We start from the raw sequence: 11,959 nt of genomic DNA on the forward strand, positions 1-11,959 counted from the left end.
TGACGTATTACATTAATCTATATCAATTTGTAAACTTACTTTTACAAGCTCATTTCTTTCTATTCAAAATTGTATGGGAAAAAAATAAAAAAACTTGACTCCCCCCTGAAAAAAAAAATATTGATGAGGATTGCAATACTGTGAGTTTTGCATATGAAATTATATAATGGAAAATGATACTATGCTCATTGAGTTTACTCTCTCAATTTGACAGTTCGTGTATTTTATTATATTTTTTAATATTTTATTTTACTAATAATATATTGGTTTTTTTTTTATTTTTTAAAAATGTTTAAACATTTTTAAAAAAATGTTTGAAAGAAAAACAGTTTGTACCAAGGGCACACCAAGAGGGCAAACTTAGGTGGCATAGTAGGTAATGTTAAATTCAGTTGTTGAATATGCAAACACAATGCTGTCACTTTGAAAAAAGAATAAAATATATTATTAAAAAATTAATTTTTTTTATATAGATAATGTATTTATTTAATTTTTTCAAAATGATTGCAAAGTACTTATTCACTCACGACTGCAATTATCATTTCTCTAAATGTATATCCACAGGACAGCTTGTGTACAATAACAGTTGGATAGCCACAAAAATGGGGGTAGATGAAAGAAAGTGTGCAATTGGTGAAAGAGCCTTATCGAGAGAGCACGAGTTTATATTTTAAATTGGACTGTAGAATCGTCGCAGCGGTTCATTCGTTACATATACCGTAAAATAATTGAAGCAAAATTTGTAGTGCCAACAGCACTTTTAGGTCAGTCGTCTCTCCATCAGCAGTAAATGTGAAAAAAGGATGGTGCCAACATACAAATCATGGAAAATGTTGATGACATCATAGCAATCTATTTCTTAATCATTCATATAATTGTCTGCTAATATAACTATCATTTTGATACCAAGTAATTGTTGATGATGACTTTGACTTATATCCCAGGAATAGGGAACTGGATTGTAAGAGCTTCAACCCTCCTGCGCAGGTCTGACACCTTGTCCATTAAAGAAAAGTCAGGGGATGCTACAAACTTCATGAAATCTTGGAGCTTTGATCCAGAGACTAATCTCTTAGCTTCAAGAGTTATCTGCACACCCTCATGAATGAAGTCTGCAACTGCTGCAAATTCTTTTTCTGTGAATCCTCTGGTTGTCATAGCAGGTGATCCAATGCGAATGCCACCCGGCACTAGCGCACTCTTATCACCTTTGTTATTGAGCATTGGCATGCGTAAGTTCAACAAGAAAGAAACAGGTCAATTCAAATAGAATATGACAAGGCTGCAAAGGCAAGACTCACCAGGCACTGAGTTTTTATTTAGAGTAATAGATGCCAAGTCAAGAATCTTCTCAGCCCGAGCACCATCAATTCCCTGTTCATAAATGGAGTCTTAAATCCCACTAATAATGTTAATAGCAAAAACAGGCTCCACTCTCGAATATCTTGATCCTAAAGAGTTGAACTGATAATCACAAAACTTATTTCTACATTTAGCAAGTCAGATAGGTTTTTAGATCAAAGAGAGAACAACTGAGGACACATTTTGCTAAATGGCAATAAGAAGCCAGCCTTCTTTTTTTCCTATCAAAGACAACACAAAACAGTAATGGGGTCATAAACAATCAAGAGCGATGGCTGCTAGAAAACTAAGACTTACAATTTCCTGCCCAATATATACACATGTTACAGCCTTATTTGTTACTAAAGTAGTTAGCCAAAAATGTTCATAAGCGGTACAACTCTTTGGTGAGTTCACAGGTCCACAATTTGCTCTTTCAACAAAAAAAAAAAAAAAAAAAAAAAAAAAAAAAAAAAAAAAAAAAAAAAGGTCTACATTTGCTGGGTAAAAAAGTTAATTATCAAGGGAAAAACTAAATAAATAAAAGATGACATGGGCGCCGGAAACTTACCAATGGCCTTAGATCAACAAGAACCAGGTGATTATCACTCCCACCAGAAACCAACTTATATCCTAATTCAATCAATCGGTTAGCAAGAGCTCCACAATTAGAGACCACCTACAAGATAGTAATTATGCTAAATTATCATCATTATGGCATACCTTGTAACAAGTTAGGATCTTTAAGGAATGTGTAGTACCTTGTTCTGGTAAGCCTTAAACTCAGGGGACTGTGCATGCTTCAAGCAGACAGCAAGTCCTCCAATTGTGTGGTTATGAGGACCTCCCTGCATAGATAATTTTGTCATCTACTGCTACACATAACTTAAAAAAATTTAAAGAACCGAAACATGGAACACCACGGAAGTGACAACAATAACGGCAACAGTAAAGAAGTCCAACTGACCTGTAGACCTGGAAAAACAGCATTGTTGATGGCAGATTCTAAATCAACTCCAAGAACAGGATCCTTTTTGAAGAAGATCATGCCACCTCTTGGGCCTCTCAAAGACTAGAGAGAGATGTCTAAATTTATAAGGTCATGCATACGTAGATTGCAAGAACGATAGAATATGCGTTTCCGAGGATTGATGACATTTTAAACAGTCTAATGTCCCATAAACTCTCTTAATTGCACCAAAAGTAAGGCAAACAAAACCAATGACCTCATGATGTGTGAACAATATTTTAGAGCAGTAAAATTGGAAAAAATTGGCTCATACTTTGTGTGTTGTGGTGGTCACAATGTCGCAATACTCGAAAGGATCAGCAACAACAGATGCAGCAACAAGTCCACTGATGTGAGCCATATCCATCATGAGAAAAGCACCAACAGCATCTGCAATCTTCACAACTCAGAATCAAACTTGATCAGTAAGTATGAATTTCTAGAAAGGAGAAATTGTTTAGACACAATAAAAGCTATGGCGGTAAGCAGATATCATTGCGACCTTTCTCATGCGGGGATAGTCAAAATCCCGGGGATAAGCACTAGCACCAGCAATGATGAGTTTTGGTCGAAAGAGAATAGCTGTTTTCTCCAGCATGTCATAATCAACAAGACCTGTTTGATATTTTTAAAAATTAGATTTAATCCCCCATCCCTCAAAAGAAAAAGATTAAAGCATCCATAGAAATTTGATAAAAGAATTGCAGCACCTGTAGATTCATCAAGTCGATAAGGCATAGACTCAAAATAAATTGATGTGCCTGACACCCGTCTTTTAGGAGTCATGAATCCATGAGACAAATGTCCCCCATGGGGTAAGTCCAAACCCTAAATTACATGTAAAAATAAGTAAATAGATGCATTCCAAGAAGTGAATACAATCAACAAAAGCAAAAGTTTAGTGTGAAAAACAACTTACCATTAAGCGATCATGTGGTTTTAATATTGCTGTGTAAACCTCAAAGTTAGCAGGCGAACCAGACAAGGGTTGAACGTTAACACCCCAATTCTTCCCATCTACATGAAAGGCTGCTAAAGCCCTCTGTTGACACAATGTCTCAAGCTCATCTATGTACTCATTGCCACCATAGTACCTAAGGTATATAATAAACCTATTAGACACACTGGGACACACACAAAAAGACACAAATTGAACCACTTATCCACAAATTACCTAAATTTACCTTTTACCAGGTAGTCCTTCTGAGTACTTGTTTGTCAGGCATGAGCCAACTGCTTCCATCACTGCTCGAGATGTAAAATTCTCGGATGCAATAAGCTCAAGGCTTCTGAACTGCCTTCCCTTCTCCTTGTCAATTATTGCACGAACTTCAGGATCTGCTTCACTCAAGCCATGGTCTTCAAAGCTATTTCCACTACCTATATTTCATAACATGCATAATGAACAGTGTAATATTTACTGTCAACTATAATATGCTTCTAATCAAACAGAATACATTGTGTAACACTAATTTTACCAGAATCTACCATTCTGCCAATAATTAGTGGCTATCAGTAACCTATAGATATGAGCATGCTAATGGCATCACATCCTTACAAGAAGATGTTCATTCTTGCCTATGCAGACAACAAAAACAGGTACTTAAGAATAACATGCCAAGGCCAATAAGGCCTTGTTTGTTTTTACAACTCCTATCAACTCATCTCATCCCATCTCATCTAATCATTATAACTTTCCCAAATTCCTACACAAAATAAAATAAGCAATTCAACTTTTTCAAATCTCAAAACAAAAATAATATTAAAAAAATGTACGTTAGAAATATTTTATTCAACTTTTAACTTTAATCTTAACTCATCTCATCTCATTTCATTGGTGAAAAAAAAATGAGGCCAAAAATTTCTAACCTACATGGTTTTAGCACTAACAAGCATCAGCAATGGTAAACTATTTTTCTGGGATGTTTTGTTAGATGCATATGGTCGTGAATTCCAAACCTTGACATCTACTACTTAAACTTTTCCTTAAACAGTCATGGTACACCCACAACAACAGCAAGAACCAATTAATTGTAAAATGTAGGCTACCTCCACTTTTAGGGACAGACACAGAAGAAGGCGGCTTTCCAGTAACCAAACTTCCTTCAGTATAAGATCTGCAGGGTTTCACCAAATTGAGTTTTACTTGGTGTGAAAATCCAATAACACCACACCCTTTTGAAGGAAATCTTGAGTGCTCAATCCAAATGGGCTGTTGGAGAGAACCCATCAGGGAAGGTCTGGTACAAGCCTGCATCCTAGCCTCTGACACAAGACTTCACAAACTACCTACACGAATAAAACCGAGGTTAAAAAACATACTTGATGGAAATGCAAGAATATTGCATACAAGAATCCATTCAAATCAACGAATATAACTATGAACATACACTCATGGGACACGGCATATTATTCGTCCCATGAACAGAGCCATGCGATAAACAAGGTCTGAAATTAGAAAGTCTTTAAATAAACATTGTGGTACAAAGAAAACTTCAAATAATTTGTAGAATACAGCTACAGCACATGCTGAAACAACAAAAAATCAAGTTTATAGAACCAGTAGACAAAGCACAATTCAAATGTCCATCCTTACATTCTCAAAATTGTTATAATACGAACCCATAATAAGTCGTTAAATTAGATGGCGGTAAACCACAAATGTTAACCCTCATACCCTTTTTTTTAAGTGGTAAGTTGCCCTTCATACCTAAAATGATTCATTTGAATGCACTTAAAAGACTCACAAAACAACTTAACCATGCATGCAAAGATCCTAAAAAAAAAAACATAGTCTAATAAAGATGTCTTTGGGTATTTTCTTTCATGAAAATACTGCATAGCATTCATGTGAAGGGTTTCTTAATACATATAAAAGGCTCAAGTCCAGAAGTGTCCATTCTTTCCTTTATTCCACAAAGAACCACTAAGTGTCTAAATCCTAATGATTTTGGAACTACAGAATGCATACCAAAATAACTCAATATTAACTTCATGGTTTAATTTGAATCAAAGGTCAAACTTTAGAGGTTATTATGTAATTACACAAAAATATAAAAATCTTTTATATGACGCAAATTAGCAATTTCAGAAGAATATGAAAAAATGTTTCAAAATTTAAAACTTCAAAATATCACATTGGTACCAAAGGCAAAAAAAACTCTTACTTAAATGACAAGCAGACACTTAAATTCATGAATCCAGCACAAGCACATACCTTTTAGGCACCAAAAGAGACCCTATTCCTTTATCAGTTATTACTGCTAACTTGCAACAAAATCTCAAGCATGAAACACAAATATAATTATTCGCTAAATCTCATAGAATGAGAATGGGTCATGGCTTTATATGGAAATGAGTAAATCTGTTAAATTCCGTTGTCAATGATTCTATCTTATTTGTATCTCAAAACCACAACATACCAATAAGTCAATCGCAATTGCAAGAAACACACAGTATCCAGGAATTTCCATGTCACCATATATTATACAAAGAACATCTACCACTGCCTCTCAGCAACAAAATATTAATCAATTAGCACGACAATAACGACTCATACTGCCTTTAAATAACCCAAAAGGCCAAAACTTATAAAATTATTGATAGAAAACTATTGATAGAAAACCAAAAAAAGATAAACACATGAAACGGAATGAATCAAATAGAACTAATAGAAAGCCGCACACATGTTGTATAAAACATATGCAAGTTACAAACTGCAGTACCGGTACAATATGATTCGGGAAGAACTTCTTTAAAGCAAGAAAGTAACCCTAATCACCCAAAGATTACTAGCTATGATATGAAAATTTACCTTTAATGCGGAGACGCAAGTGAGAGAGGTAGCTCAGCGTAAAGGCCGGGGGAGAATAGTGAGGAATAGGGGTGTAACCGGTCCCGTTCAGTCCGGTTTTGGTCCTTTTTTAGAACTGAACCAGTATACACCGGTTTTGCATTTTCAAGAACTGATATGGCACTGGTTACCCTCCTAAACCGGTACTTCCGGTTTTACCAATTTCGGTCCGGTTTTCTGGTTTATAACTAAACAAGATATCTGTCATTTATAACTAAACACCTAAATCTGTAACTAATCAGATCAATAAACAGTAGCTAGCTGTATATATATATAGTAATTAATCAGATCAAAACCCTAAATTAAACAGCTCAATAGCTAGCATCAACATCGATATTTCTACAATTTTGCTTGAACAGAGCATTGAATATGCAAGAGCTGATATGAACAGAGCATTAAATAGATTAATATTAATTAAGCTGAACAAGACCCTAAATTTTCACAACAATTTACTTATATTATGGTTCAAACAGATCAATAGAAAAATGCTAATCAAATCAGTGTAATGAAATCAGTGTAAATTGTAATGAAACAAAATAAACAGTGTAATCACTAATAATTTAATAAAAGCATAAATCAGTCTAATAAACATTGTAATCACTATTATGGTTCAAACACATCTTACTTACATTAATATCTATGAAATCAGAGTAATGATTCCATGAAACAAAATAAACATCGAAAATTAAAAACGACGAAAACCCTAAACAATAAACATACCGAGACCCACGAAAGGGAGACGTCGGAACTGTCGACGGTGAGGATCTATTGACGGCCACGCAGCGTGGCTGAGTGAGAGAGCGGCTGCGTGTCTGCGTGAGAGAGGGGCTGCGTCAGAGTCCGAACCCTAGAAGACGAGAAGAGGTGAAGTGAGTGATGAAAGTGACGGGGTCTGGTCTTTCAAAGTGAACTGAGGGTGAAGTGGGAACGACGTCGTTGACTATTATGAAGAACTGCGTTTTGGGGGCTAACTGAAGTGGAGGCTGTCGTTTAAGAAGCTGCTGCAATACGCAACGTTTTTATTAAGAAAAACTCTGGAGACAGTTGATAACGGTAAGCGGCGCGTAAGCGGCTGTTAATGTGAATAAAAAAAAAAAAGCAAACGCACCATTTTGACCCTATAGCCCACACGCATCATCTCAAAGACATCCTCCCTCATTAGATCATATTTTCCATCCTCTTACTTCTTACTTGAGTCCTCCTCGATTCCCTGCGTAGCACCTCTCTCCTGAAGTGTGATAACACGTTCATTCTTTCTTCTATAATTACGAATCTTGTTTTACGTGTCGAGCCTCAATGACATGTTTTAAAATATATCAAGTAGATTTTAAATCAATTTTGATATTTTAAAGCTTACGAGTATTTTAAATATTCTAAAAATATTATATGTGATATTTTCAGTGTTATTAGACTAAACTTGTTTTTAAATAACATAATTATAATATTTGATGAGCTTTAAAAATATTATAATTTTGAGAAATTATTTAAATTAAAATATTAGTTATTCAAAAATATTATGAGATTTAACTTTATGTTGAGAACTCTAAATTTAAATTTAAATGATTTTATCCTCTTCAAATAATTAATGAGACTTCATCATTTTAATTAATGATGAAGGAATATTATTTTATAAATTTTAGTTTATAAAATAATATTCTATCTTAATTCCTCTCAGTGTTTTATTTTAAATAAAACACTTACGTATTTTCAAATCAGTATTTAAACTCATCCTTAGATCGTTTTGAAGATTCCGAAATGAAGCGATTGGATTAAATACCCAAGCTCCTATACTTTTTTCCTCACTTTTCTCTTTTTCCTCTCTCTCTATCTCTCTCCTCTCCCTCTATCCAGCCCGACATGTTGCTCCCTCACCTCCACCATGTGATTTCTCCTTCTAGCCGACACCACCACCAGCCACCCAACCTCACCTCCACCACCGACAGCTTCCCCTCTCGCCGGCCAGTCCATCCCCACTGGTGGTGAGTCCCACCGACAACCCCCTCTCTCTCATCCTCCCTTCAACCAAATAGGTATGAAAACCCATTTATCTCCTCGTACAACTGCCGTACGCAGCCAACGTGGCCACCAACTGCCACCAATAACTTCACCACCTAATGAGCTTCCCCTCTCGCCGACCAGTCCATCCCCACTGGTGGTGAGTCCCACCGACAAGCCCCTCTCTCTCCTCCTCCCTTCAACTAAATAGGTATGAAAACCCATTTATCTCCTCGTACAGCTGCCGTACGCAGCCAACGTGGCCACCAACTGTCACCAATAACTTCACCACCTAATGAGCTTCCCTTCCATAGTCCCCATTCCACCCAGCTCTCTCTCTCTCTCTCTCTCTCTCTCTCTCTCTCTCTCTCTCTCTCTCTCTCTCTCTCTCTCTCCATTGGGCTACCTCACACATGGGATTTCCTCATGCACAACTTCATCGTTCACAACTCCTAGCGTTACTGTGTGTGGCCAGCTGGACTACCAAGCACCACCACCGTGATATCTAGCCACCAAGGAACTACCAGCACCCCTCCACCTCCCCCACGAGCCTCTCTTTCTCTCTACTTGAAATGGGTCTCTCATGGTCTAGATCTACCACCAACGGCCCTAGTGCCTCCGTGCTCCACCTCCCTTGCCACCAAGCACTTCCACCAGCCTCCCTCTTCCTTCCCCTAGCTCCCCACGAAATTCCATGGTCCCCACCTCTCTTACGCACTCTCATACTCTCAGATGCATTTTTCACAGCGTGATGTCGCCGTGCTCCGCTACCTCAGACCACCATGAGGCCACCTTGAGCCTTTCCAAGACCACACCTAGCTATTCCCAAGCTCAAACCACCACTTTACGTGGTGGACAGCCACTGTACGTGGCTAACCGCCACCATATGCGATTTAACCACCACGTATGACTCATCCGACGTCTTGATCGTGACGGGCAGTGAGCGATGCACAGGTTATCCCATCAATAGTATAACCCTTTATCTCTCATATTTATGATATATATTAGTTAATAAGTTATGGGCTGTGCTGTTAGTATTCCGGAGTTAGTTGTGAAGTGTGGCTGTGTTACGAAATATTGGGCATAATCATGTAGTGTTGTGGACTGTGCTGTGAAGTATGGGTGTGAGGTGTATGTCGTAATTGTTATGCGACATGGTGTGAAAGGAGTACATGTGGAGCGTGTTCCATGTACTGTGGCGACGCACCGTGTGACGTGCGCCATGGTAACACGTGGTGTAGTGTGAGTGGAAGAGAGTACACGTGGCGTGTGCTCTATGTTGTATAGTGATGCACCGTATGGCATGTCACAAAGAGAGTAATGGTTGTGTAGCCGAAGAGCGTAGGATGTATTGTAACGTGACTCGAGATTTGTCTCAAGCTACGTGACGTGACAATTAAGTGTCAGGATGAACTTGTACAGGGTCTGAGCAAGTTGGTATCGGAGTATGGAGCTTATTTATATAAGCGAGCATTCGTTAAATTATAAGTTGGTCTTAGGTGATAAAATGGATAAGATACATGTGCCTCTGGTAAGACACGTGTGCTAGACAGGTTTACCATATGTAATGGGTAATCCGTTCTTACCATGGTTGCACGATCTTTAAGCCTCAAAGTTGATTTAAAGTCATGTGGCATGCATGGATGGGAATGATGATTGAGTATTGGCTAGGATGCATGAAGATAGTGACGAGTATATCGTCTAAGGTTAGAACGCATGACTCTGTCGATCAGAATCATGCATTGGAATGTGGAAATAGAAGAATAAGACGGAGCTCTTAGTGTTTTAACCCTAAGGTGAATCATAGAGGTTCACTTTAAGGAATAAGACTCCGAAAGTTTTAGCATAGTAAATAGCATGTAAGAGCCCAGGGATGGATGGAGAGTGTTCCAAGTGAAGCATAGTCCTATTTATAGTATAGTTGCTTATGCATTAGATAGAGAATGACGTGAGGTTGTGTGTATGTATGTAGGTTGTCATCTGACACGCACACAAATGGACTACATGGATTAAGTATGGCATGAAGTCCAGATAAGTATTGCGTTCATACTCTTCTAGAGTTTTCTTAAATAAATGAAGATGAAAATGAAACGCTTTTCCTTAAAATGCTTTACGAACTGACGCGAAAGACTTTTTAAGAAAGAATGCCAAGCATAAGTTTTCAAGTATAAGTAAGTAACGGCCCTGTATGTAAGTGTATGCATGTGGATGGATGCTATATGTTGTACATATTGTATGTATGTTCATAAAAGGAAATGAATCGAAGCGATAAAAATGCACGAACTGACGTTTTTAAATGATGCCATGAAAGAAAACTTTTTTAAAAAATTTTCAATGCTATCAAAATGACTTTTATGAACGAAGGGACTGTAAAAACTGTAAAGAACTGCATAAAAGAACTGTAAGAACTGCATAAAAGAACTGTAAGAACTATAAGGACTGTAAATGAACAAAATGACTGAAAGGAATAAATTGACTGAATGTATGATGTATGAAAATACGTAACGGCCACATGAACGGAAATGGAAAGGTTTCGAATGAATGGACTGGGCAGATTGCAATGCCAGGTAAGTAGTACTGGTAATGCACCCATTGCTGCACCCTGACGAAATAGATTCCTAACCCATGGCCACGGGCCAAATCATGTTTAAAAGACCGCTAACCCTAGCACACGGGACGCAACATTGTGCAAGAAAAGATGTATGCATTAATGTATGTAAGAAAAGATATATGCATGAAAAGACTCTTTAAGAAATGAAGGTAGTAAGGCGTGGGGAACTGTTTTAAGAAAGAAAACGTTTTTAAAGAAAAACCCAATCTCGTAACGTTTTAAAACGAACTGAATGTCTATGCATGATATGTATGATATATGGAGTGATGAATGCATGACTAAAAACCTACATTCATATATGTTAACTGTATGAAGTAATGCTTACGAGTCATTGACTCATTTTAGTTTTTATGTGTGCTCTCCCAGGGACAAGATGAGCATGACGTGTCAGGACGGGCATTATCCGAGGGGAAGAGTACGAAAGCCTAGGCATGATATTTTGTAAGAGAAATTTTAATTATGAAATTTAATATTTTTCGATGTAACCTTCTTAATTAAGAAAACAAGTTTTATTTATAAAACATAGAGTCTTTTGTATCCTGGTACAAAATGAAAGCAAATTTCAAAAGGAACCATAATTTCTGTCTATTTTTATTAAAATCAATTTCTAAAGGACCCACCACAAGGATGGACGTTACACGAAGCTACATACCTCCCCTCGATGCCATCTCTTACGACCTCCCTTAGTGTCCGAATAAAAGTCTGAGACCGACATGGAGCCGTCTTCGATTCCTCCTTCCCTCAGTTTTGTCCCTCCCCTCGAAGCCGCCTTCGATTCCTCTTTATTGGTCACTGTACAACACTTCACCCCTAAACCTTAGTTTTCTACAGTCTACCATCTATTCTTAGTCTTCTTAGCATGCCTCCCCTCAGATCTTAGTTTTCTGCAAGATTTGGCATCTAGGTTTTACTTCAATCGGTGGGTTTGCAGGGAATTTCAATTCAAAGTTTGAATCTTTTTGTAAATTTGTTGTGGGTTTTCGATCTCGCTGACTTCCCGATTGAAATTGTATACGGTTTCTTGATCAGATGTTTTCTTGATCGTTGAATGATCAGATGTTTTTGAATTGAATCGAAGATAATGATTTTTGTGTTGGAGATTGAGTTGGTCGGCTTGTAATAAATATAGGAATATGGTATTGGATTCATA

The 11,959-nt window shown here is 37.3% G+C and overlaps 1 protein-coding gene across 3 annotated transcripts; it reads right to left on the reverse strand.

The window, feature by feature from the left end:
* Positions 1–630: 630 nt before the first annotated feature.
* On the reverse strand, positions 631–7,102 carry LOC122300173 (serine hydroxymethyltransferase 3, chloroplastic). Of its 3 annotated transcripts, XM_043110646.1 has the most exons (13): positions 6,924–7,102; positions 6,165–6,391; positions 4,400–4,639; positions 3,535–3,730; positions 3,270–3,444; positions 3,061–3,178; positions 2,853–2,965; positions 2,625–2,747; positions 2,309–2,413; positions 2,103–2,189; positions 1,913–2,020; positions 1,302–1,374; positions 631–1,208 (listed from the first exon to the last, which is right to left on the reverse strand). In XM_043110646.1, exons 3-13 carry the CDS (start codon positions 4,605–4,607, stop codon positions 934–936), a joined length of 1,581 nt encoding a protein of 526 aa, XP_042966580.1. In that variant the 5' UTR covers positions 4,608–4,639; positions 6,165–6,391; positions 6,924–7,102; the 3' UTR covers positions 631–933. The 3 variants fall into 3 exon arrangements, with proteins under 3 accessions (XP_042966580.1, XP_042966579.1, XP_042966578.1); XM_043110645.1 differs by lacking the exon at positions 6,165–6,391 and having other exon boundaries at positions 4,400–4,635; XM_043110644.1 differs by lacking the exon at positions 6,165–6,391.
* Positions 7,103–11,959: the final 4,857 nt, after the last annotated feature.

The sequence above is a fragment of the Carya illinoinensis genome, chromosome 2 (genome assembly GCF_018687715.1).
Source record: "Carya illinoinensis cultivar Pawnee chromosome 2, C.illinoinensisPawnee_v1, whole genome shotgun sequence".
Taxonomy (NCBI): domain Eukaryota; kingdom Viridiplantae; phylum Streptophyta; class Magnoliopsida; order Fagales; family Juglandaceae; genus Carya; species Carya illinoinensis.